General features: G+C 53.8%; 7 protein-coding genes across 7 annotated transcripts; 6 read left to right on the top strand and 1 right to left on the bottom strand.

Moving 5' to 3' along the window:
• Positions 1–746: 746 nt before the first annotated feature.
• On the top strand, positions 747–1,325 carry PG986_013608 (uncharacterized protein; the record flags this gene model as incomplete). The annotated part of the gene is made up of 2 exons (XM_066849830.1): positions 747–1,011; positions 1,063–1,325. The coding sequence occupies 2 exons, from the start codon at positions 747–749 to the stop codon at positions 1,323–1,325; spliced, it is 528 nt and encodes a 175-aa protein (XP_066693973.1).
• A 975-nt stretch (positions 1,326–2,300) lies between these two features.
• On the top strand, positions 2,301–10,741 carry PG986_013607 (uncharacterized protein; the record flags this gene model as incomplete). The annotated part of the gene is made up of 5 exons (XM_066849829.1): positions 2,301–2,427; positions 2,496–2,845; positions 2,925–3,431; positions 3,490–5,991; positions 6,059–10,741. The coding sequence occupies 5 exons, from the start codon at positions 2,301–2,303 to the stop codon at positions 10,739–10,741; spliced, it is 8,169 nt and encodes a 2,722-aa protein (XP_066693972.1).
• A 681-nt stretch (positions 10,742–11,422) lies between these two features.
• On the top strand, positions 11,423–11,833 carry PG986_013606 (uncharacterized protein; the record flags this gene model as incomplete). Its single annotated transcript, XM_066849828.1, has 1 exon — positions 11,423–11,833. One exon carries the CDS (start codon positions 11,423–11,425, stop codon positions 11,831–11,833), a length of 411 nt encoding a protein of 136 aa, XP_066693971.1.
• Positions 11,834–12,496: 663 nt separating this feature from the next.
• On the bottom strand, positions 12,497–13,396 carry PG986_013605 (uncharacterized protein; the record flags this gene model as incomplete). Its single annotated transcript, XM_066849827.1, has 1 exon — positions 12,497–13,396. One exon carries the CDS (start codon positions 13,394–13,396, stop codon positions 12,497–12,499), a length of 900 nt encoding a protein of 299 aa, XP_066693970.1.
• Positions 13,397–21,392: 7,996 nt separating this feature from the next.
• Positions 21,393–21,941, top strand: PG986_013604 (uncharacterized protein; the record flags this gene model as incomplete). Its single annotated transcript, XM_066849826.1, has 1 exon — positions 21,393–21,941. One exon carries the CDS (start codon positions 21,393–21,395, stop codon positions 21,939–21,941), a length of 549 nt encoding a protein of 182 aa, XP_066693969.1.
• A 1,049-nt stretch (positions 21,942–22,990) lies between these two features.
• On the top strand, positions 22,991–24,363 carry PG986_013603 (uncharacterized protein; the record flags this gene model as incomplete). The annotated part of the gene is made up of 3 exons (XM_066849825.1): positions 22,991–23,443; positions 23,501–23,685; positions 23,730–24,363. 3 exons carry the CDS (start codon positions 22,991–22,993, stop codon positions 24,361–24,363), a joined length of 1,272 nt encoding a protein of 423 aa, XP_066693968.1.
• A 1,294-nt stretch (positions 24,364–25,657) lies between these two features.
• PG986_013602 (40S ribosomal protein uS13) lies at positions 25,658–26,373 on the top strand (the record flags this gene model as incomplete). Its single annotated transcript, XM_066849824.1, has 3 exons — positions 25,658–25,696; positions 25,872–26,002; positions 26,073–26,373. 3 exons carry the CDS (start codon positions 25,658–25,660, stop codon positions 26,371–26,373), a joined length of 471 nt encoding a protein of 156 aa, XP_066693967.1.
• Positions 26,374–26,466: the final 93 nt, after the last annotated feature.

The following is a 26,466-nucleotide window of genomic DNA, read 5'->3' as shown; positions in this document are numbered from 1 at the left end:
GTCCCTGATATCTCCCGGAAATCCTTACCAAGAAGCTAGTGGGAAAAAGAGGACTTTGCCATGTATAAACCAATAGACACGATCGTTAGCAGGTGTGCATATGGAGTACGGTAAGTGCTAAGACCCTGTAACATCATCTGATTCCCTCCTTCTTTCCATTAGAAAAATCAAGTTGAGGCGCAAGTTAAGACAGGCAGCTTGAGACGGCAGCGGCGCTTATGTGTTATCACCGTAGACTGACTCGTCTACGAGAGACATCCTGGAGGATTGAGTGGTATTTGTAAGGCGGGCTATGGCTGTGTTACATGGATAACAGAGTAGACAACCTCGCTGCTTCCAGGGATCGGCTCGGAAAGGAATGATCCCTGTCGGGGCATCAATATGTGGCACGTGAAGCCTCAAGGCCCTATGAGCGGAGTGAGTCTCTACGGACGAACCTTCTGGCAATCTGGTGGAACGATACCGCCGGACACGTGCTAGAGCCCACGATCTGGGCAGCTAATACGGTGACAATAAATAGCCCGGGTGCTGTGCCTATAGCTCATCTGCTTTGTGTCGGGGGCCCAAGACACTGTATGTTGAGTGTGCTGGCAGTTTCAACAATATTATTTCATCACCGGTTCAAAGCGATACGTTCACGATAGGCTGCCTCCCAACCTCTTCTCCCAACCTGGCATTAATGCAGCTGACATATAACAATATCATATACTGCAATGTGATAAAGGTGAAAAGGTTTGCACTTCAACATGGTGTTGACCAGTTCGAGACTGGCTAGCGCCTGGGCTGTAGCTGCCCTAACCTTGGATTGTCAGGCAGTCCAATTTGAGCTTCCAGGCCCCGGTCTTTCCCGCTGCCGTCAGGCATTGGGTGACTGGCATTTCAAGCTGACAAGGATGCGACGCTCAAGCGAGGGAAACAAACACGACCACGTAGCAGTTGACAAAGCACAAAGCAACGTCTTCTTGCGTCTTTTGGCTCGGCTTGTCGATCCTCCAAGTCCTCCGGCTAGCGGTACGTTTCCGGTACAGGCCGGGCCAATCTGCTGTATGCGCATGACTGTAGTTCCTGCCATGTCCTCTTCTTCGGCTTGCCCTTATGCGCATTGGGTTGCGGCCTCACCCGGAAGCGCCCAGTTCAGGAACCACGGGCCTGGAACTGCTATTCCTGGCGATGCTCGCTCTGCTGTACCAATAACCGATATGCGCATACACTCGCTTGGTTATTCCATCTGGAAACAAGATGGAGGGCACATTGAGGCCCAATTATCCCCCAACTTTGGCGGCGTGGTTCGCGTCCCTACTCGTCAAGCGTCCCTCCCTCCCTAGCCTCCCACTCCCGGAGGGGCAGGTATCTGGGCAGGTATCATAGAGGGGTCGCTATCCAAACGAACTGCATGATTAGCCAGCATAACCCTCATCGACCCTGTCGTCCAACCGATTACCGTCAGCCCTCCATTCGCAACGCTTCGATGCGATGCGCGTGGGGCCAGGCAGGGACCCATAATGTTTGGATCTGATTGCAGGGCTTACACACAGTCTACGGTCTACTCGCAGCAAGAATTGGGCCGCTATCCTCCAGCTTGCATCTGCTTGTCTCTCGTCAGTCCGGCTGCGTCTGGAAAGCTACGGCGCTTGCCCCCGTTGTTGCGTTTGCGACGTGGCGCCAGTCCCGCCACCCCGGCCAATTATGCCTGCGCACCATAGTGATCACAAGAACTTCCACCTCGCGGAAACTTGACTTGGCCCAAGCCATCGTGGGGCATCGGCGAGTGCTGCAAGGATAGCTGATCTGGGTTACGTAGAGATCGGACGCGGTGGAGTATAGACGACCCAAAGCCGGCAACCAGATCCCAACCGCCGCTCACTCATGCTTTGTGTCATACCTACAGATGGGAACCCTACCTTTTTGCACGGCAGAGGTACTGTGATACTTATTTTCCCCATTTTGCCAGTGATTTTCCAGTCAATCGGATTCTTTTCTTTATACACCTTTCCGTCGAGTCTCCAAGCGATCCACTGGCTGGAGTGACGTGCCCATTTCCCTCATGTGCTTGTGATTGTCAAGCAAACATCCTTTCTGCAACCGTTTCACGCGGCCACGACCTTGATACCCATATCGTGAGACCATCCCACACTCGGGGGACCAATCGCCTTGCGGGACTACTGCACCCTTCCGCACGCCTAATCAGTCATCTTGCATATGGCGAAGAAGAATAAGAACAAGAGCCGGAGCGCTTCTCAAGACCTATCTTGGGAGGAGGAGCCACCGGTCAATGACCAACAGGTCGAGGATCAGAAAGTATGAACAGCCCAGATGGAATCACATATTGCCCCGCGCGGGTCGACCCATACTCACACGTACAGGTCGCCGACTTTTCCAAAGTCCAGTTTCTAGAGATCAGTAACTCAGATGACGAGGCCGAGAATGGTATGTAGTTCTGATACGAGAAAGCAGCACTGTAAGAGAAATCGTTGGCATGCTAACCCCAACTGTAGCCAAGGAGGCAGAGGCAGCAAAGGAGGCCGTAGAGCCTCAAGCGGAGCCAGAGCCAGAGCCAGAACAACCACAGACCCCTTCTAAAAAGAGCAAAAAGGGTAAGAAGGGGAAGAAGGACAAGGCGCTTGCCGAGCCCACTTCCCCGCCGCCTGTGGTAGAGCCAGAAACGCCTACTTCGCCGAAAGCTGGGGAAGAGGCCGAGCCCGAAGAGGATTGGCCAGAAGACCCAAAGAAGAAGCGGAAAGCGAAGCAAAAGTCTAAGAAAAAGGCCGACAAGGAGAAGGACAAGGTTAACAAGGGAGCCAAAGCTGAGGCAGACCCCGTCGCAGAGAAGACATCCAGTAAATCAGTAAAGGAGGAGACACCAAGTGCTCCGCCGGCTGCTGCTGCTGCTGCGGCAGACGTGGCAGCTCCTCCACCGTCAACAGAAGAGGGGGTTCCCCAGACGGAATCCCCCGGAGACGAAAGAGGCGGGGCCAGAAGCTTCCGCCGAACAACCAGCTGAACCGGCGCCCGCCGTTGAGGCTGAGCCGGAAGCGAAAGCTGAACCAACCACAGCTGAGGCGGAAAGTGCTGACGCGCCAGCACCCACTGAAGCAGCAGCACTAGAAGCTTCGGAAGATGCGTCTGCGGCAGAAGAGCCAGCTGCACCTGCTCCAGAAACGAAAGAAGATGAACCGGCAGCCAAAGAGGAAGACGCCCCATCTGATGCCCCTGCGGATGCCCCTGCAGCTGAATCCCAGCCTGAGGCTATAGACAGCGCGGCAGATACTCAAGATCCACCGGCCGTCGAGGCTACGAGCGAGAGTAAACCGGACGAAGCTGCAGCAGAAGCGCCAGCTGAACCCGCCGCTGATTCCACCGAGGTGACAGAGCCGCCTGCCGCCGCTGCCGCCGCCGTCCCCGCAGAAGATGCCCCCACTGACGCAACCGCAGTAGTTCCTCAAGCGGTAGCCCCAGTAGAAGAGGCCCCCACAGAAAAGGCCCCTGCAGAGGAAGCCCCGGCAAAGGGAGCACCTCAAAAGGAAACTGCCCCCTGAACCATCAGCGGTTGAGCCAGTAGAACAAGATGCTGGTTCCACTCCGGAAGCTGCCGAGCCATCAGAAGTGCCGGCAGCGGAGGATGTACCTGGGAAAGAGGCTGAGGTCGTAGAGGAGGCTGCCAAGGAGCCTGTCGCGGATCCGGCAGCTGAGCCTACGGAGGAGCCAACAGCCGAGCCCAAGGAGGAGCCCAAGGACGATGTCAAAGACTCTACCGAGGACGCGGCAGCTGCTCCGGATGCCCCCGTTGACTCGGACAAGGCCACAGAGGAAGTTGCCAAAGAACCTGACACGGCATCTAAAGAATCCGAACCCGCTCAGGAGACGGTCAAGGCCGAACACACAGCTGAGAAAGCAACACCAGAGCCCACCGAATCAGTGGAACCGGCCAAAGAGCCCGAAGAGGCCATACCCGCAGCAGCTGTCGAAGAACTCAAGGTTGAGGAATCAAAACCGGCTGAGGAATCACCGAAGGAGATTGCTTCTGAGGATACGGCAGCACCTGCTGATGCTCAACCGGCTGATACTGCTGCGGATGCCCCTGCTGCGACTGATGAGGCCGTTGAGGCTACCCCAGACCCAGCTGAGGTCAAAGAAGAGGCAGCGTCGGATGCAACTGCGAAGCCAGACGAAGAAGCCACCGCAGCAGTCGAACCGACCCCAGCCCCTGATGCCAAGGAAATTGATCCTGCACCAGCTGTCGAGGAGAGCAGCAACAAGGTTGAACCTGCAGACAATGATAAGGGTGAAGAGGCGGCACCGGTTGACCCAACGCCTGCTCCTGAACCAGTCGAAGACAAGCCTACCGAGAAGGCTGCGCCAGTAGCAGATGCCGAGGAATCGATACCGGAGGCTACGGCCGAGGAAAAGGCTCCTGAACCACAACAGCAAGAGCCAGCTGAAAGTGCCCCCGAGGCCGAGAAGGCGGCCGCAGACACCACGAGCCCTACCGAGGAAGCCACGGTCCCGGCTGCCGATGAGAGCGTCGCTGCTGAAAAACCAGCAGCTGAGGAAGCGCCCGCCGTCGACGATAAACCTGCTCCTGAAGATTCCCCTGTCGTCCGAGAGCCTGATGCCGAGCCTGATGCCGAGCCTACCGCAGAGCCAGTTGCCGAGTCAGTTGTTGGGCCAGTTAATGAGCCAGCTGCGGAGCCCGCCACCGAGACCGCCGCTGCTCCAGTTACTCAGGAGCCTGCTGCTTCTGCTGCCAAGGACTCTGTCTCCGAGCCTGCCGCTGAACCGGCCGCTGAGCCAGCGGCTGCTCCAGTCACTGAGGCTCCTCCTGCCCCCGTTGCTGAAGAAACCGCTGGTGCTACAGAGAAGCCTGCCCCCGCTGTTGTCGAAGAACCTGCTGTACCTGTTGGCACTGCTTCTGAGGAGTCCACGGTTCCCGAGGAGCCTGTTGCCGATGTATCCAAGGCTGAGGAAGCCGCAGCTGAAGAGCCTAAATCCGAGGAGCCTAAAACTGAGGAACCTACAGCCGAAGAGCCTAAAGCTGAGGAAAAGACTTCCGAAGAGACTTTGCCCATCGCGGAAGCGGTACCGGCGGCCGAGGATAAACCAGCTGTCGAAGACGCCCCTGCCGACAAGCCTGTTACCGACGAGCCTGCTGCCACTGAGCCTCTGGTCGAAGAGGCGTCCGTGGACAAAGGTGCTGCCGTTGTCAAAGAGCCTACTGCCGAAGAATCTGCATCCAAGAAAGATGTTGCGGATGCGACTACCGAAGACACGTCTGCCCCAGATGCCACTGCTAAGGAGGCATCTTCTGAAGCAACAACTGCCAAGGAGGCCCCGGCTGCTGAAGAGGCCCCGGCTTCTAAAGAGGATCCTGATATTGACGAGACTCCTGCGGCTGATGAGACTCCTGCGGCTGATGAGACTCCTGCCACTGAGAAGCCAGCTGTCGAAGAGACCCAGGCTGCTACCCCGGTCGCAGATGAGGTTGTTGTAGAAAATGCTCCTGTCGCCGAGCCTGTTGCTGCAGAGACGTCGGCTGTCGAGGATGCCCCCGCCGCTGATGAAAAACCCACCGAAACCATCGAAACCACCGAAACCCCTGAGACCAGCGTGGACCTTTCAGTGCCCGTGAAGACCTCAGAAGACGTCCCTAAAGCCCCCGAAGAGCAGAAACCTGCGGAAGCTGAAGGCACCCCAGCAGCTGCGGAAGCTGCCGCGGATACTTCGGTTCAGGTCAGCGATGATAAGGCCAGCCACGAAACAGAGGTAGCCCCTGAAGCTACTGCCGAGTCGAAAGAGGGCGACGCAATGGAGGCACCACAAGTTACAGAGGTTGTTGCTGAGGAAGAGACTGCACCTGCCGAAAGCCAAGCCCCTGACGCCGAGGCCACTCCCGAGGAGCCTCAGGTCTCTAACGAGGAGGCCAAAGAGGAGCCTCCCAAGGAAGTTGCCAGCGAAGCGGCTGAGCCTGAGGCAGTTGCTGACGCCCCCGAAGAGGTGAGAAAGGTCCCCATAATGTTTCCTGCTGTTTTCGCAGTCTTTGTTACTAACTGGGTTTTTCTAGGCCAAGGATATAACAGCAGCTGGAAGTCAGCCGGCGGAGGACAGCGCCCCAGCCGCAGAGGCTGAGGCATCTAAGGAGCCGGTTGCTGCTACCGAAGATTCTGCTGCCCCTGAAGAGCCTACTACTGCTGCGGCTGAAGAAGCTACCCCTGCTCCTGCCGACGAGCCAGCTCCTGCTCCTGCCGAAGAGCCTACTCCTGCCCCTGTCGAAGAACCTATTGCTGCGACCGAGGAACCTGCTGTAGTAGAAGAACCTGCTACAACTGAGGTGGTTCCTGATGCTGTTGCCAAAGAGCCTGCTCCCGCTGTAGAGCCTGCCGCTCCTGCCGAAGACGCCACTGCTCCTGTTACGGAAGAGCCTTCCGTCGCGGCTACCGAAGAGCCCGCAACTTCTGCCCCTGAAGAGCCTGCTAAAACGGAGGAATCTATCGCAGAGACAGAGCCGGCCTCAGCTGAAGAACCTGCTGCAGCTGCTGTTGTCGAAGAACCGGTTCCTGTTGAAGAGGTTGCTCCTGCTGAGCCTGCCTCTGCCCCTGTTGAGGAGCCTGCTTCTGTCCCTGTTGAGGAGCCTGCTGCTCCTGTTGAAGAGGCTGCTACTCCTGCTGAGCCTGCCCCTGCTCCCACTGAGGAGCCTGTACCCGTTACTGCGGAAGAACCAGCCCCAGTTGCTGCCGATGAACCGGCAGCTCCTGCCACTGAAGAGCCTGTCCATACTGAAGAGCCAGTTGAACCTAAGGAGGCTGCTGTGGTAGAGGAGGCTATCGCTTCAGCTGAGGAGCCTGCCATAATTGAGGAGCCCGTTGCGGCAAAAGAGCCTGCTGAGGAGTCTTCTGCACCTAAGGAGTCCGATGTAGTAGAAGAGACTGCCGCTGCTGTCGTTGAAGAACCCGCTGCCCCTGCTATGGACGAGCCTGCCGTACCAAAGGAGGCGGTTGCTGAAGAGCCTGTCGCAGCAGAGGAACCTCCAGCGCTTGAGGAGGCTGAAGTAGTAGAAGAAACTGCTGCCGCTGAAGAGCCTGCCGTCGCTGTCGTCGAGGAACCTGTTGCTCCTGCTGCCGAGGAGCCAGCTGCCGAAGCGCCTCCCGCACCAGAAGAGGGTGCTGTCGACGAACCGGCTCCTGCTGAAAAGGCGGCTCCTGTTGAAAAGGCCGCTCCTGTTGAAGAGGCTGCCCCTGAGGAACTCGCCCCTGCTGCTGTTGAGGAACCCGCACCAAAAGAGGCTGTTGCCGAAGAGCCTGCGACAGTCGAGGAACCTGCAGCTCAACCCGAGCCAGTCCAAGAACCAGAGGCTCCCGCAGCTGCTGAGCCGGAGTCTACCAGGGAGGCCATAGTCGTTGGTGCTACTGAAGCAAGCCCTGCCGAAGAACCCGCGAAGCCAGCCGAGCCTATAGTTGAGAAGGTACAAGAGGAGGAAGAGAGCAAGGATACAGTCGGCCCTATTCCTGAATCGAAGGCCAAGGATCTGAAAGGTAAGTCCCCCTTCCCCAGTAGCCCTTTAGCCACCCCTGGTGCATTGGCTCTTGATATTGGCGGGAGCAGCCCTGAGATTGGTTTAGAGGAGGAAATCACCCCGGAAGATAGTGTAGTTCAGGAGGAAGGTATTTTGGGTGCCAGTGGAGTGCAGGAGGACATGAAGCCGGAGGATACTGCCGCGGCTGTTAAGCCCCCGACCAGCGATGTTCCCGAAGAGACTACCCCCGCCGTCGACAACATATCTGTACCCCCATCCGATGACACCGAAAAAACTCGGCCAGATTCGACTTTGTCTGGCGTTCAGAAAGGGACTTTGGGCGCCGTCGGAGTCGGAGCCGTCGCTGCAGCTGTCGCTAAGTATAACCAAGCCAGCCGCCCTCAGTCAGAACACTTCGTGGATTCATCCGTTGCTAAACAGCCGCAACCTTCTGCCGCAGAGTCTGTGGTTGACGTCGTGAAAGATGAGACTGTGCCTCGCGCTGAACAAGAGCCAGTGTCCAAGCCCGAGGAACCCGCCGCAACAGAAGTTGAGCAGCAAAACGTCGTCGACGAACCTTCCGCGGTACCTGCCGTCGAAAAGGCAGAGGCTCAGACTCGAGATATCCAGGATGCCGAAGTCGAAGTGACTAGAAAGGAACATGCTGTCGCCGAGGAGCCTGCCGCCGTCGAGCACCCTGTCGTCGTCGAAGAGCCCGTCGCCGTCGAAGAGCCCGTTGCTGTCGAAGAGTCCGCCAAGGTGCCTGCTACTGAAGAACCTGCTACAACTGCAGAGCTACTTGTTTCCACGGAACCTGATGTTGTCGAGGAGCCCGTTACGGTCGAAGAGCCTGTCCCAGTAGAGCGACCCGTTCCAGCTCAAGAGCCTGTTGCCACCAAAGCGGCTGCTACCGCCGTGGAGCCCATTGTGGCACAGGAGCCTACTGCGATAGAGGCGGTTGTTCCAGCCGAGGATCTTGCTCCAGCTGCGATTCCTACACCAGTGGAAGTGCCGGTCACCGTCGAGGCTGCCACTGAAGAGCCTAATGCTGCTGAGGAACCGGTTGAGGTCGAAGAGCCCACTCCAGTCGAAGAACCTGCTCCAGTCGAAGAGCCTACAGTCGCTGAAGTCGAAGCTCCTGCTGTCGCTGAAGAGGCCGAGGTACCACAAGTCAAAGAAGAGCAACAGGCTGCCCAGGATATTCCAGTTGAAGCTAGCGACTCAGACCTCATCGCTGAAGGTGCAGCTGCTGTAGCAGGGATCACTGCTGGCGGTGCTGTGATTTCTCACAAACCTTCAACAAACACTCTTAAGTCTCTCCGACACCAAGTTTCGCGAAATTCTCTCCGACATCAGTCATCTAAGAGTACACTTCGCCATCAGTCATCTAGAAATCTTCTTCGAACTGTTGCGCACCAAAACTCACGGCAAGCCTTGCGCGATTCTGTTTATAGTACGGAGGGCGACCGTGGGCTCTCAGGTGAAGGCTCAGTGGGGACATCGGACTATGGAAGACCTTCATGGCCCTCGAAGGACCATCTCCAGAGGAGTCTACGAAGAGACAAGCTTTCTACTGAGAGTGCTTTCGAACGAGCTAGACGCGACTTCATAAGTGAGTTGGCCCAAGAATCGCAACCTCATCTGGTCTGTCAAAGCGACTTACCATTATCAGAACATCACGCTGACCTTGAGCAGAATCGCGTAGCCAAGACAAACGCAGAGTCTACCAGTCCAACTTCGGGTCCTTCTGGCACTCCAACAGAGGTCGACTTGTCAACAGCGCATCTACGGGTGAACAAGTCTGATCTAGCTTCTTCACTGGACGAACGAGCAGAAACCCCTGTCATGGTCCTCCCAGATTTATCGGATCCCAGAGCAAAGGCACTGGGTCGCGCACGAAGTCTGAGGAGCCAACGCAAGAAGAGGACTAGGAGGGCAGAGGAGGAAGTGGCTGCCGCGGTAGTTATGTATGCCGCGGCGCAGGAACTTAGTCCGCGTCAAGATGCCGAGCCGGGTAGTTCCCGTATGGCGACAGCACTGCACCATTCTATAGCGTCTGAGAGTGTCATGGCATCCGGGGTGGCAGGGAATCACACCGTTGATTTTTCAAACGTTTCGGTGCCTGTTACTGACCTCCTCTCCACAGACGATGAAGGCAAGTCTCGCAGTGAACGTCGCAGACACCACCGCCACAGCCACCATTCTTCCCGTTCGTCGGAGAGCAAGAGTGGCGACAGTGGTGGCTCTCAGCATCACCATAGGCGAAGCCGGGCTGATAGCGGCAGCTCTGTTCCCTCAGCGTCTGAGCTGGTCACTGGTCGGACTCGGAAGAGAGCAGACAGCGGTGTTTCGTTTGAGAACACCCGGGAGCACCACTCCGGCAGAGACCATTCTGATAGAGAGCACTCTATCAGAGAACACTCCGACCGGGAACACTCCAGCAGAAAGCAGCGGACCCCTGAAGCGCAGGCTGCGCATGAGAAGCGTAAAGAGGAGCGACGAGCCCGAGAAGGCGGCACTCAACGGACTGCTGAAGAACAAGCTGCTCACGATAAACGCAAGGAAGAGCGACGAAGAGAATCTATGCAGCGGACCGCTGAAGAGCAAGCAGCCCACGACAAGCGCAAAGAAGAACGTCGTGCCAAGGAAGCTCGCGACAGGGATCGCGATGCAAAGAGCAACGACCCTGAAACTCCAACGAGCGATCGACGTCATTCTCACCGCAGCTCGAGGAGAGAAAGCCACTCCTCGCGATCTGACCGACCCCTAACCAGGGATGACGTCGGTGCTGCCCCTGCCAACCCTCCCAAGAAGAGATTTTTCAGCAGAGGAGAGAGCACTGTCACTCCCGCTGTAGACTCGCGTTCCGCCGAACCCGCACCATTATCGCGTTCTTCGAGAGACTCGCCTCGTTCGGAACATGCCAAGCGGTCGAGCACGGCGCGAGAGAGCGCTCCTCCCAAGACGGACGGTGTTTCCCGCTCGAGATCCCACAGGCACCGCGAGCCCTCTTCGGGCTCGCCCAGGCGCCACCACCACCACCACCACAGGCCATCGTCACCTCAGCCCGAGCAGGCGGTGCCACCACCACCCAAGACCTCGCGGCCGCCGCAAGAGGAGAGACATCGGAGACGCGAAGAGCGCCAGAGGACCAGAGATGCCGAGGCGAAGAAGAAGCAGGCCCCTGCTAGCGGTATCCGGGCTGCTTTCAAGAACATTTTCGCACGAGGATGAACCAGTGAACAGATTGGATCTATGGCTGAATGGCGAGGTTCATGAGAAGAGATAATGGATGGTTTGATTCAGTATTAATGATGATACATGAGGTTCTATTGAGGGATGATGGTTCGACATGAAACGTGGTGATGTCTTGTACGAATTTATGTCACAGTATTATGAGATAGTGTACCAATTTGCGAATTAAATGAAATTGAAGAGTGTTTCTGATTTCACTGGGCTTGCTTGTATGATTATGCTTCACTTGCTATCTGTATGGTATTTGTCCTCCCTGCCCCTCCGATTAACGACAAGTCCGACCACCTGCCCACCGAGACTTGTGCCTAATTATCACGTATACGTAGATTATGTCTCCAGGTTTCATGGCTCGTCTTGTACTTGTCAGAACATTCCTTTGTTATACCAAAGACTGCATTCACAGCTTGAGTTGTGGCCCGAGTTATGGCCTTGTCATGGGTTCCGTTCATAATCACATACCCCTTTGTCCAAACAATATGGATCTTTGAGAACAATGGCCAGCTACTCGCACAAACCAATACAGGGACATCATGGTGGGCAAGGTCATTTTCGTATAAATATCACAGGCCCGCTTCTCGGGAATTTAGTGTACAAATCAACATCTTACTAACTTCACCCTCCTGAACGCCAATTACCTGCTCTTGACGCTGCATCGTTGCTATGGCTCTTAACAACATCTCCGCCTTCAAAGCCGCCGGCACCGACCTGCTCGTGGGCCGCGTGGTCTATCCCTGCGACCACGAGTTCGGTTACGTCCTCGACCACACTCTCGACCGCAGCAAGGGCGACGGCGACCGATGGGTTTGCCCCAAGTGTGCCACCGACGGTAAGTGCCTCGTCTGCCTCCAACCTTGGGACGCTAATACCAGTACGAGCTGCCCCAACTGCGACGCGTTCTTCTTCGGCAGCGGGCTGCTGGAGGAGCGGGCAGCCAAGCTCGAAGAGGCCGGGGTGAAGGTCGCGAATGACTCGATCGGGTACGTGGTTTCGCGAGGCCGGGAGTTGCAGCGGAGGGAGGCCCGGAAGGAGCGGCTGCTTGCTTTGGCGGCTGATGCCAAGAAGGACTCTTAGAAATCTGTTGCTGTGTTGAGAAACTGGGTGTGAAGTGTTGACTTGGGTAAGTAACATAAGAAGAAATGCGATATGATAATTTTCCCACATGCAAGCATCGTAAACTGCCACCTAAAGTTGTGTATCGTAACCCAGCATCAAGCTCGACGACTGTGCAGTAAAGCCAGCCTGACCTCGGAGTCCATACAAGTATATTTTACTCAAGGACTAAGATGTTCTTGTTTTTAATTCCTGGACTATGGAATCATGCATGTCGTATGGTCTTTGACTTTATCGCGTGGTGAGTTCTACCCATTGCCATAGAGAGCGGCACCTAAGAACTACGAGCTACCCCCATTCGATCTGAAGGGTCCCATTCAAATAGAGTTCAAATAGGGGTAGCTCATGATTTTCGACCTCGACATACCACACCCCCTAAGCATGGACCACTGCTGTTTGGAACGAATTGTACTGCAATCCGTCGACCAGTGCTGATAAGTCACTGATAGCCGACGTAGACGCCGGGTACACTATCCCAGGGTTGGTACAGCTGAGTAACGGTGCGTTCTATCACGAGTTCAGTTTCAGGTCTAAATAATGAATTGATTATGAGCCAACTTTAATGTCCCAGTATGAATCCCTATGTGGGTATGTTTATATGCGTAATGTCCTCAACGGAGAGGACTATTCATCATTCGCGGCAGGGCGCATGGCTTTCAGGTTTTCGGTCAAATGAGTTCGCCGAGCTGGGTAGTTCTGGAGGTTCGCTCTCAAAATGGCCGTCTCTGCTGTCTCCAACTCCGGCTTGTCTTCTGGAGAAGGGGGCGTAAGGCCCTGGGCTTCGCATTCGCCACAGAACGCATCCCAATCGAGATCATGCTGGGCCTGACTAGCCCTGACAGTTGTCTTCAAGGCCGGGATCTGTGTTTTACTTTTGTTGATCCTAGCAGGCAACACTTTCCCCCAACTTTTGTCGGCGCTTTCGACCCAGTCATCCGCCGCCTTCTCCCTTTGAGTTAGCTTCTTACGTCGTTCCCCTCGCTGTTGCCGCTGCTCTTCTGCGCTTGGCTGGGCTACCGCTGAGCCCTCCCTTGCGGGCTCGGCAGGCTCTCCTTCCTTCTTCTTCTCCGACTTCTCGAATTGGGCAAACCTGTCAGCCTGGGGCCACGCTGGAAGGGCCCAATTGTTGCTGTCTTTGGGCCGGCGCAGGGTACCGTCGAAGCTATACGTCCGGGGCCCGCTCAAATAGTCGTCGATCATGTCAAAGACCTCATCCCGATCGTAATCATCACCGACGCGGGGATCGATGTAGATCATGCGCCGCTCGTCGCCCCCGGGCTGCGGGAGCCGCTGCTTGATGCAGAACTTGGCGCCGGCGCGGACGCAGCGCACGCACATGGGGTCCAGGTCCTTCTCGACCGTGAATTTGGTGAAGTCGCACTTCATGCCCTTGGACTCGCAGCGGAGGCAGGCGAAGTCCGACATGGAGTCGTGGGGTTTTTGCCGCCCATGTGCTGCTGCTTGAGCTGCTTTGGGCACCTCGGGGGAAGAAGAAGAAGAAGAAGAAGAAGCTACGGCTGACATTCTGGTTTCGGACAAGGATTGTTTTTTATTTTATTTTATTTTTTTCTTTTTCTACCGTGGGAATAATACCTTTTCGAAACAACCAATCTCGACGATATTGAATATTACCGAGGGCTACCTTCATCGTCTCGGAAACAATGCGTACCAGCGCGACTCAATATATGCGCGACCCGGAAGCAGTCCCGGTACAGGGCGTCAAAGGGGGCTTGCTCACAAAGGACGCCATATCGACCAAGAAAGACAATGACCGTTTTCACACAACTTCAAGGTGTGGCAGCATCAACAAAGGGAGGAAAACACCCTTTGCCAAATGCATTGTCGGCTCCAAAAGCTGTTACTAACAATTGGTTGGCCACCCACTTGAGGGCAGTACGTTTGTCGATGAGTGTTGTAGGGTTAGTATAGACAACCGAGACGTTCAGAGCTCTCGCATTACACAACCCAAGACGGTCTACTTGAGCTTCTTGGTGTCGGCCTTGAACATGTCATTCAAGATACTCAGCGGATATCCATTGGGACGACGAATTGGTATGGTGTAGAAGGGCAAATCGCCCCTATGCGCATGGACCAGAACCTCGGTACGCATATAGACCTGCCCCATCCAGAGGCTACATAGGCTGGGAAGCATAGTATACGGACACAAATACTTTCTGGCCCTGGGACTCTGACGACTCGAGAGCTGCGGTTGAAGAGCAGCGCCTGGTCAACAATATTATGATGGTGAATGCTGGTTTACTGGTTTGTTACCTATTCAAGCCCCTAACCTAGGTAAGGCAAGGCCGAGCCATGACGTGAGCTGCTGCGAACCACGTACTAAATACATGCATGTACTTACTTTATATATCTACACTATTTCCAATCGACCTAACCTAGCTGCTGTCCATATCTACCTATGCAAAAGGGTAGCCGACGTAACTTACCCATGATATGTGAGCAAGTGTGAGTGAGCATTGGGCTGGCCATTTATCCGACGATAAGCCGTTTTGGATGAAACGTTGTGCTTGGGCAGGAGGTCACGAGGTGTTTGACGTTGCGGCAGACAGGCAGGTACGTAATGCGCCGTACCACGCCTGCCGAAGTTGCCCAAGGTTGAGGTCATCGGGGCGGGTTTGTTTGCAGGTTTGCAGGGAAGGAGCTTCCAGTCTCTGTCCAGTCTGCACACCAGCCCCGCACGAAAGTCCAGATTCGCAACCCTACCTCTGCCCGGCCAAAACTTTTGCCGGACCCCACCACCCACGAAAGCCTGGCGCATTTGGATTTTGGACCTACATAGGTAATTCTCGCCCGCTCCCGCAGCTTCACTTTCGATTCCTCCATCACCATCAACCTTCATCGTAAACTTCCAGTAAGTGTGCTCCCTCTGCTAGCCCGGTTGGCCTGCAGCCAACCCAATGCCCTCAATGCCTTTCCCGCATTGCCTTCCCTTCACGGCGGCAGCTGGTCTCGCACCACTTCCTCCGTGATGGCGTTTGGAGGGGCGCAGGTCGCAATCGCAAATGTCGCACTACAACAAGCTCCCGACGTCATCCGTCCCGCGGACAACTCGCACAACACGAGCTAACCACCACCACCTTCTACAGTCAAGTCGTTCACGATGAGAGCCAAGTGGAGAAAGAAGCGCGTTAGACGCCTCAAGCGCAAGAGAAGAAAGATGAGAGCCAGATCGTAAGTCACCCGAACGACCACACCATCTTTCGATGTCCCGCAGGCCACTAACATGGTGTTTTCCCACCTCTGCAGCAAGTAAACAACTCGCCTCTACTCGATCACAGTCGCCTCTCCAACAGCAAATGAGCGGCATCCATGATTCAACCGCTTCCACCCATCCTTTCGCCAGCAGCAGTCTTGTCGACCAATCCACCAGTCAACGAAAATGACGTCATCTTCACGCACCCAAAGAATGATGCATCACCTGGAGGGCAACGCCGCTCAGGGCTTGGAATGAGGGGAGGACCCGGGGCCATCAATGGATAGAGCTTGCACGGAAGGGCCGATTGGTCAAGCTACCATCGGGCGGACCCCAGAGCTGTGTTTACACGACACGATTCTCAGAAGCAATATCTGCTGAGATTTCATGAAGGAACCGGAAAATGGAATGGGTTTTACTAAGCAGTCAATTGACAAGCTTGCTTCTGATGACATGAACCAATTTGTTTTGTTTTTCTATGCTTGGTGACAATTATGTGTATGTGACATCAATTTGCTCCGTGGAAGTCCCCATTGGCAATGGCATTGGCAAGATCGAGGTAACCACCACAGCCAGCCTCATGCAGCAGTCGTTAAGGTGTCAATGGCCAGTGAACTGAGTTATGGCACCGATATTGTCTGTTTGGGTGTTTATTCGAGTGTGGACGTGCTTGCCTAACATGAATTTCCGAATAAATACCTACCTACCTACTCGAGCGTCAGCAGCGTGCTACTGACAATGGCTTTCTTGGTCGCGTGCCACAGTACGCTCGAGCTCGAGCTCTGCGACTCCAAGGCTTGTCTCGACGACATCACATGCCACTTCGTCAGAACAGCTTTCGCTTTGATGGATGGCTGATAGGCTCGTTGGCTTCATTCCAGTATCCATAGAGTCGTCTTTCCGGTTTCCAATGCCATCATGCCCACACCTCACCAATGCGCCGTCAATGGACACTTTTACACGGCGCAAGTTCAACAGAATATCCCCTCTGTGCATCATTTTCAATCGCTACTCTCCACTCACCCCTCCGTGGAGCATGAACGATTTGCGTGCATAATACAAATGGTGATGACTGGGTGTCATTCAACTTATGCAGGGCATTAGGGCAGGTCATTGGTACGGAGGCTTTCCATGTTGGCAGTCCACTGGAAAGAAAGGCTGATATGACGCAGTTGGCGAGCAATGTGATCATACCAAAACGTTTGTACACCATGTCACAGATTTCACCAGCCCAAGTTCTCAAGTAAGTTGCTTATAATTGGGACATTATTTTGCATTGTAATCATTGTACTGCCTGCGATAGATTAATTTTTTTTTCCAAAAAAAATGCATCAACTATTTTTGACCCATCCAGTTGGGACGGGTGCCAAGACAGACGCCCCGCCCCTGAACCGAATACATGAAAAAGAAATAAAACTCATTAAAGTCCGTAACCGACAACGCTCGCATCAGAACGCCAGAAAATGCTGAGATATGTGCGCATGAAAAGAGTGTGTGATGAAGTGAGTGAACGAAAAGTATTCGTAAAATGGCGATTGGCAAGGTAGCCGGTGTGGGTGGGAAAAAGAACGGTCCCATGCGTGTCGTGGTACAGAAAGTGAAAAGGAGCGACACTTTTGATGTACGGGGATTTGGCGGGCTTGTTTTGCCTCCAAAGGAGTAGAGAAATAGAGAGGCCTAAGCTCTCATACATCCGAAAAAAATGAGTGTGTGTAGTTAGATGTGCCAGTCAAGTCGAAAGGCCTGGGTAACGAGTGTCGTGACGATGATTCCTGAGGAGCAAATTTCGTTGCTAGTCTGGGGTTGAAACGAGTGTGGTTATTGCCCGTACGAAGGGGGCGATAAAGAGTGGACGAGGCCGAGGTGCTAGTCTCGTAGCGGTAAGAAAAGAAGGGAATTTACTGCCGTGAGCATGGTACCATGAGTAAATGAAAGGAAGAGTCGTTCTTGACAGTTGTAAAATGTGATGTACCGGTTTCTGGTAAAGTCGAATGAGAGAAACGCTCCCTAGGGAGCTGGAAAAGACTGTAATGCTCAAGGAATGAGGCATGATATGAACGAATGAAGTCTGGGATATTATGATATCCCGGGGTTGGTTGAGGTAGAGCGAGTGTGCTAGGCGAGTGCGTGTCCCTGAACCAGTGTGTGTGTGTGTGTGTCGGAATAGCAAAGAGCGTGGTGATATTAGCCAGGCGAGATCAAAGTGAGGAACCAACGAGTTGGGCAGCGGGTAGCGAGAGTGGTGATAATGCGTGAGATCATCGTTGAAGTAGCGACTGTGGTAATGGTTCCGAAGAACGGATCATTGGTTGTTTAGTAGAGAACGTCGTCTTTTTGAAAACGAGTGTAGTAGTTGGCCCCTGATGGGGGTGAGAGAAGGAGCGGATGGGTGTGCTGCCGGAAACGAGAGAGGCAGGAGGCCACGGTTGATGTCCAGTAGCGACAGAAAGAGCAAATCTGGGGCTTGGAGTATGTGTTGTTGTATAGCGAGAGTGTGGAGCAAGAGAGGCAGTTCCTTGCCGTGAGAGCGAGTGCGGTTGAAAGCAGGGAATGCAGATGAAACGAGTGTATCTTAGTAGCGAGTGACGTAAAAGCAAAGCGCGTAGAATGAGCGGTAGTGTTGCAAAAACGAGAGTCTCTTCTTGGACCATGTGCTATGGTAATGAGTGTCGTAGTAACGAGTGTGTTGTTGAGTTGCTAAAGGAGTGCTAAAGAAGCGAGCGTATTGTTGAAGTGGGCGTTGAAGAACGAGAATGGAAGAAGCGAGCGTCATGGAAAGGAACGTGGTGTGTAAGAGAGTGTGTTGTGTAAGCGAGCGTCTTTTCTTAAATCAACTGACATGAAAGCGAGTGTCGTGGAAGCGAGTGTCGAGTAACGAGTGTCGTTGTAATGAATGTGTTGTTGAAGAACTGCGAAAGAAGCGAGTGAAGGTGTTGAAGCCAGTGCTGAAGGTGCGCGTATTGAAAAAATGAGCGACATAGAAGTGAACCTGTGGAAGCGAGTGTGGTGTACGAGCGAGCGTGTTTTCTTGAACCAAGTGGTATATAAGCGAGTGTCGTAGTAGCAAGTGTACTGTTGAGGTGGATGTTGAGGAACCGAGTATTGAGAAAGCGAGCGATATAGAAGTGGTCTGGTTGTTGTAAACGAGTGTACCGTTGAACGCGAGTGTTGTTGAAGCGAGTGTGGTTGTTGAAGCGAGTATGCTGTATAAGCGAAGGTGTTGAACAAGCGAGTGTGTTTATCGGTGCGTGCGTTACCGTAACGAGCGTCGTAAGAATGAACGTTGAACTGCCAATGGGCATGATAGAGTGACGAGTCCAGCATTTGAGCTTGAAGTGAACGAAAGTGGGCGGGTCTAACCCAGATATGAGAAACGTAAAGTTTGGCAAATAAGTGAATGTCGTATCGCGCCCGGCGAAAGGTAACGTATAGCCGTGTTAATGGTCATAAACGAGAGAACCGTAAACGTCCGGCGCATACGATATTGTATGAGCGAGCGTGGGACGCCATGACATGGCCGTCGGGGGTGATATCATCCAAGATATGAATATTGAGTGAGCGGAAGGATGGGACTCAGGCTACTGCGTTCCGGCGTTTGGCAGCAGTGCTATCTCTAGATGATCCGGAGAGGAGAGGTCTGCCCGGGTCCGATTCTAACCCGCCGAGGGCCGGACCGAGAAACAGCGCATGTTCAGACGAGCCGAGCGGAACAATTCTCACGGGCAGAAATGTTGCAGATCAGTATGTGTTCTGAGATAGGGAAGTCATGGTGCTCTCATGGTGGTTCCAGCAGAGGGTCGGTGTCTTGATCGGAGGCTGGCCGACGAACTAAATGGCCACCGACTACCCCGGGGCAGACCAGCGAGACCAAGTTCAGGAAGAGGAGTTTTGTATACGACGGTGGATGCCGGCAAGCACCGTCGTATTGGTCGTTTTGTAGAGTCGGGTTCATCTTCGAATGTTTGGCGTCAAAGCCGACTAACGTGGGAACGAATGCTTGAAAGATAGAGATGCGTAGTGTAGAACTCTTTGGCTGTATGGCTTATGGAATCGATAGCTTGAGAATATGTGATGATGGGCAGAGATAATGTCTACTCGATAGGCTGAGCGTCCTAGCCATATATACAAGAGTCTTGGCTTGCCAAACCGCAGCTGAACATCGAGAACCGGACGAGTGGTGCCTTTCCGCAGCACTAGATGGGCTCATCGGATGCCGAGCCACCGTGAAGCAATAATGAACCATCGTTCTGAGTAGCAACGAAAACCAAGGACAGCTCCATCTCCTCATTGGTAGACCCGCCTTTGCCAACTGTAATACTTCAAACGGACTTGATGATGCCGGTGACTAGTGTTCTTCTTGCCAAGAGAGTCTTGGTGGACTTCATCCCCCTGGCATAACTGTGTACCGACATAGTCCCCTGATTAACGTCGCTGTAGCCGCTGCAGTGTTTTTCGGATGAAGAAGTCCCCTTCTCATGTCGTGTAGACAAGACGAACGTGGGCGCATTGCGCGTGGCCTCGAGCAGCCGCAGCAAGCCCAGCGACGCTTCGGCCAATCACCGCGGCAGGAGAGTGTTCCATCCGTGTCTAGGGACGACAAATACCTCTGCATGGTGTGACTCGAGCGAGACGAACTGGGTCTGAGAGCGTGTTCTTTCCTTCTCTGTTCCCAGAAGACCGTCCAAACCGTCCAAGCCCTGCAAAACATCAGCTGGTGCTGGGCAGTGGCTATGACTATTGTTCGTCTTTTCGCCTGGGTAAAGCGCAGAACGAGGCGAAGGCATGGGATGAATTTGACATCATCTAGTGCCGATTGCCCTTATCCGCTACTCTACAGTATCGCGGCTTACGGCCCGTAGCAGATCAGCGAGAGCGACGTGGTGCGGGTGATTTGCAGCCGGTCCTGGACACCGAGGGGCACAGATGGCTGTGCACATCGCCATGGAGCCATGGGCCTGTATCGTATCTACTGGACAGCCGTGGAAAAGGGGGCTGACTCGAGTAAGAACCGAGTGTTAACGGGCTATCGTTCGGCTTTCCTGTTGAAGACTACTAGCCAACGTGACAGCCACAGCACTACGCCATGTGAAGCTATCTACCAATAGCCTAGACACACGACGTTCAGCCCTACAACGAAATACTTCCATCCAAACGGCAATGCGAATGAATGGTCAGCGATCGTGGGGAGATGGGGAGTCCGGACGGGTAACCCATTGGACTTCCAAGGGATCTAAGATAGAATGAAGTAAATAATCCATAGGTCGCATCAGATGCCATGGCAGGAATAATCATATGCCAATTTGCTTCGAAACTTTATGTATCGTGTTCCCCCAGCGACACACCACACGAACAGAGCAGCTGCCACAGCAACAAACTCAAGCCGGTCTGTGCCAACAGACAGCACACACCCAACCAGACCAGACGACCCCTTTACCAGTCTAAGAAGATACCTTGAATAAGTTTGAAGAAGACTGGGAACATATGAGTGGATTCTCTGAGGAACAGAACGCCCCTGAATGTATCACGACCGCGAAGTTTTGTTCTGTCAGCGCCAAGTGAGACGGTCAGGATAAGGACCCCTGGCCAGCCATCATCCGAAAAACGCCGAGTTCATAGTACGTACGCTCTAGAGTTCACGCCGTTCCATTTCCAACCTCGAGGAAACCGCCTAGCGACAACGGAGAGGCACCGGTGGAATCGACATACCGTACGTAATACTGGCACCACCACAGCACGATTCTAGTCACGCCAGCTCGGCTCTGGCAACTACCCCGACGGTCCCGACCCCTCGTTAGCAGCAAGACCTGCAAACCTTGACGCTGAGTGGCTGTTTGTAAACAGCTGACCGTCAGCGGACGGGGAAATGCTCGGTTGTTGATTCGCCCGGACAGATAGCACTGGGGTCCAATAGGAGTGACGCCATCGTGCATGACTGTGACCGAACCCCCGTAAACCTTCCCCGCGTACCTTACGTAGGACCGACCCCATACACTGGAAGTATGCATGACTGCTGGGCTCGTTCGAAGCACGTTCTGGCAGATGTCAGTTCCATCTGCTGTTGCTGGGAGGCAAGGGGGGGAATAAACTTAACTCCTCCATTCTCCTCATTTCTCAGTATATCAATCAATGTTTTTGGCCTACAATCGCCTGCCGAGGCGTGCAACGACTGGCAAACAGACAACACCAGACTGAACGTCATCTCTTGAATCGACATTCCAGATTAGCAACTCAGCTATTCAGCTGCGAATCAAATCGAAACCTTTCTCATTACTCGTTCTTTCATCTCATCATCCGCCGCGGCTCTCTACCATGGCCAAGACCAAATGGTGGAGCCACGGGCGTAAACCGTCCACCAGCTCCGGCGAGAATGAAACAGCAGGCACAGGCACTGTCACTCCCGACAGCGAGGGTCTAGAGCCAGGTTCCAAGTCGCCGTCGCGCTTCATACGAACTCTAACGGGTTTCCGGCCCAGCCGATCCAAGAAGGACAAGGCGTCGCGGGGAGGAGACGACGGCAGCTATGCCCACCTGGAGAGGCCCTTTACGCAGCAGAACCTCGAGCACCAGAAGATCCTCAACGCCTTCGCTTTCAGCTTCGGCAGCAGCAAGAAGCACCGCCGGACGAGCCACGGCGCCCACAGCCACATGAGCGGCATCAGCCCCTGCGCGTCGCGCAACACCAGCGTCGACGGCGCCTCGCTGTCCGCCACCCGCTCGCACGGCAGCGATCGCCGCGAGCCGCATCCGCGGTTCAGCAGCTCGCTGGCCCATAGTGCACCGCAAGAGGTGCCCGGCGAGGAGTCGGATCAGGAGCGAGGCCCCGTGCAGGCACTCCCCGAACGCACCAAAGGTCGCTAGAGTGGTTTCCAACCACTCTTGAGGCTCTTTGGTCCAGCTTCTATGAAGCTTCGAAAACAAACAATGAACGCAGCACTATCGACTTGGAAATTGCACGGCGTTGGAGGGACGCTTTGTATCTGATTTATAACGAGTATTGCCGGCTGCTAACCTATGCCGGAGTTTGAAGGATAAGTGTTTGTCTTAGTTCACACGGGTTAATATTGAGACAAAAACATGCAACCCTTAGATGCTAGGGTTATTTGTACAGATAGCGTCCAGCTCGCAGCAATGCGACTGTGTATTTATAGCGAAGAGCAGGTGTATGAGTACATAACAGGGCTGGCTGTCTTAATAGCAAACTTTCCAATGCGTAGCAGTTCGAAGCCTCGCTCGACTCAGCGATTGTTGGGCGCGAGTGTGTATTTGTGGGTGGTTCTTCAGATAAATATCATGACGGGACAACAACCGTTGGCAACAGTCCGCATTCTCGGGCCAGCTATCCCGCCAGCTACTCGGCCAAGATTGACCTGTAGCCAGTTATCCCATCTCTACAGCTGCTGGTCATCCCGGCCAATTTCTCTAGACTACCAAAGCCTCACTCTACCAGCATTCTAGTTCCGTCGATGTTGATTCAAGACCAAAGTGCAGTGCGTTAGCGGATGCTTATATATACAATGCGACATACGGGTCATTGATGTGTCCTGGTTACCACGCCACCAACTTACTCCGTTGATACTTACCTCCAGCCAACTGTTCCACCAATACCTACTTACTGATTATTCGGTCCAGCTACTCTAGTAGATTACCTAACATACATAAATACTTCATTTTGAATCAAGAGTGCAAACCGTTGATTCCAACCATCCAGGGTCCTAGGCACATCTGCCCCACTAGACTAGCCCACCTGCTGCACCCACTGGCTCAACCTTAACTCACCGCCAGCAGGGGTATGCGCCGATTGAGCGGCAGAATTTGTTACTCCAAAAATTATTTTTTGAAAGCCGAAGGAAGGCACCCGTGGACGATTCCGCACCCCACGCAAATCGGACCTCAGACAACTGCCGACAATGGGAAGCAAGCGCAAAATCGACGAGGGCTCCGGCTCCAGCAAAGAGAAGAAGGTCAAGAAAGCTCGCCAAGCAGCACCGCAACAGTCACAGATCGTTAAGATTGCATCAGTACGAAGTGCTCGCGAATGCGCACCAGTGGTCGCATCGACTCCAGGACTCTCCGTGCCGCCCCTCAACTTCCAGGCTTATACCAGACCCGCGAAGAACCAGAAGAAGTCCAAGAAGGCTTCTCCGCCCGAACTGTTGCTTCATGCAAGCACCGACCGAGTCGATTATACCGCCAAGGAAGATGGAGATGGCGGGGTTGAGTCGCATCTCAAGCATTACATTGGCGTTTTCGATCCCGCGACGGGCAAGCTCGATGTGATTGAAGCGAAGAAGATGACAGTGCGCGGGGTCCCTTGTGCGCAGAAACCTCTGGAGGACAATGTTGCCGACGCCGATTTCAAGGTATGCTTCCTCTGGCCTAGCCCTCCTCCATCTTGGCTGGTACTAACCGCTTCGTAGACTATGACAGAACAGCGAAATACTCTTGGTATGGAATTCGGTACCAAGAAGGCAAAGAAGGCTATCGCCTCTATTACAGAGAATGCCATTGGCCCGGGCAGGTCAAATATCGAAGGTGCTACCAAGCTCGACTCCTCGTCTATGGCGATTATGGATTCGATTTCGGAAGCCGCACGTGGCATCGCGTCGAGAGAACAGCTCCAGGCACAGGCCGACCAGGCCAAACCAGTTCCCCCGGAAACTTCGATGCTACCGAGATCCAAGACGTCTACAAGGCCGAGGAGCTGATTGGTGCCGATCTGATATCCTCGATACCTATCAAAGACTGGCAAGATATTGCCAAGAAGCAGAGCCCCCTCACGAACCCGAACAAATACGTGACAGAGAGCTTCTGGAATGTTGCGAGGAGTCTTCATCCAGTTCAGAACCTGCGCATCTTACGGTACCTGAGCTGTCTCCTTACCATTTCGAAGAACATGAGAAAGGGCAAGGACCGAGGCTCGTTCAAGCTCCCAGACCGAAAGAAGCTGCAGGAGCTCCTGGACCCAGCCCCCGTGCAGCTTATCGACAGCATCAGGCGGAAATTCTCGGATGGCGGAGACGTACGAAAGCGCCACACGGATCTGTTGAAGACATACTGCTGCGCCCTCGTGTCCATTCTGGAAAATTACGAATTCAATACCGAGGCTCTACGCTATGACCTCACTTTAACAGAGAAGGAGTTCACGCAATACTACAAGCAAATAGGTGGGAAGATTCTCGTCAGAAAGGATCCGGAAGGCGGGAAGGGAAAGATGCAGATTGCTAAGTTGGCGCTCCCACTGGAATTTCCGCAAATGCGCTTTGCCAGGCGCGCCCGGTAAGGCGATTATCGATGGAATGGGACGGCTGGCACATGCACAGTGAACCCACTTGATTGACGAGATTACTGGCTTAAATCATTGCTTAGGCGTTCAAGAGGATTATGTACATCGCCATCAACTTAGGTAGTGATGGCAACAGGGAGTAATGGCAATTATGTTATACAACAGCATCCCCAGTACTCGAGCAGGAGTGCCAATATAGTAACCGTATTCGCCTTTGGGTAACTACCTAGCACTGATGGGATATATATATGTAGTAGCAGTGGGATAGCCGCTGGCCACAGGATATAGGAAGCCTGGAGAAAGTGGCAGCAGTTATTCCATGCAATAATCGTGGTGCCCATATGCCATTTTGGAAGTGAGAGACGCTGGAAGCCGTCAAACCATCAGCAGAATGTATATCATACAGCATTCTCCGTCATCTGCCATGGCAACGTCTCTGTACGGTGTGTTCGCCATCATACATCTGATGACGTACAGGCAAGAACAAGTTGAATGGGTGGACGGGGCCAAGCAGGAAGACTGTTGAGGTAATACGATTACTGAGATGCATGGATTTGCGCTTAAGCTAGCTATGTAGTTGCAAAAAGGTTCAACGAATTGAACAGGCCTCAGAATTTTCAGTGTATGAATAGCTCACATAGAATATAATCTGATCGAGAGTTTTGATTTCTTTCATCATAGGCCGCCCAGGATGCTGGGCTTGTCAAGAACTTTCTTGAAAGGGGTACTCTTTGAATGAGGAAGAATAGAAAAACAGTGAGACATAGGCTCCCACCACCTGGAAGCCGACATCCGAGTGCATTGGTTGTCCAACCAGGTGTTCCGAAATGCTGGACGTCTGATATACCAAGCTGGCCAGATAAACCTGCTTTGAAGCAATTGCATACCTACCACCCAGCATACTGAAATACCTCACCCATATTATGGTGAGGGAACGGGTTCCTGACCAAAGCTGATACATGAATCATCAACCCGGGATCTTTGCAATAAATGTTGGAGGGAGTCGAAGCTCTGCCTGGAACTGCAGTTGGAGAAGTTTGCAGGTGGTGCCAGAGCTGTTTAGTAGTCGACCCTAGCGAAGTTTTGGGAGGGTCCCACTAGCCGCGGCCCCCCGCCCAACTTTTGGCGCACAAAAAATGCGAAGGGTTTTTCCGGGGCCGGGGCAGCGCACCACACTTTCTGCAATTGCGAAAATTAGACCCAGTCCGGATTTTAACACACCTTTTCTGTGACTTGTGATTCTCTCGACAGTCAAGAATCAAAGGCAACTCACCACCAACAGTTGCCCATCATGTCGCTCGTCTCGGGAGAGAAGACGAACTTCCAGTTCGTAAGTCTAGCCTCCAGTCAATTGCCCGCAACCAGTTTCCCACCAGCGCCGCAGCCTGTGCGCTGGCGACACCCGATGGAACTTTTTGCCTCGACACCCATCCCAATCACTTTACGCGCTCAATCACGGCGAGATATCATGGAAGAAGTGGATTGGCTAACAGCAACACCCACAGATCTTGCGTCTCCTCAACACCAATGTCAAGGGTGAAGAGAAGGTAATGTACGCCCTCACCCGCATCAAGGGTGTCGGTCGTCGTTACTCCAACTTGGTCTGCAAGAAGGCCGATGTCGACCTGAACAAGCGGTACGATCAATCCAATCCAACCGACAGCAAGTGGGAAATAGGAAATGCAGGGACTAATACAGTTTACTAGCGCCGGTGAGCTCACCTCCGAAGAGCTCGAGCGTATCGTCACCATCATCCAGAACCCTACCCAGTACAAGATCCCCACCTGGTTCCTCAACAGACAGCGCGATATCGTCGATGGCAAGGACTCTCAGGTCCTCGCCAACGGTGTCGACTCCAAGCTCCGTGAAGATCTCGAGCGCCTCAAGAAGATCCGCGCTCACCGTGGTCTCCGTCACTACTGGGGTCTCCGTGTCCGTGGTCAGCACACCAAGACGACTGGTCGTCGCGGCCGGACTGTCGGTGTCTCCAAGAAGAAGGGTGGTTAAACGGTTACGAATGCTATGGCAAAAAGGGTGGTTTCATGGTCTCTGGTCATTCATTGCGATGGGAATATTGGCGTGAAGGCTGGACTGAAATTA

The sequence above is a fragment of the Apiospora aurea genome (assembly GCF_038362705.1).
Source record: "Apiospora aurea strain CBS 24483 chromosome Unknown utg000009l_segment0_segment0, whole genome shotgun sequence".
Classification (NCBI taxonomy): domain Eukaryota; kingdom Fungi; phylum Ascomycota; class Sordariomycetes; order Amphisphaeriales; family Apiosporaceae; genus Apiospora; species Apiospora aurea.
Note: the sequence above shows the minus strand (reverse complement) of the source record. Positions and strands in the feature narration are given on the sequence as shown.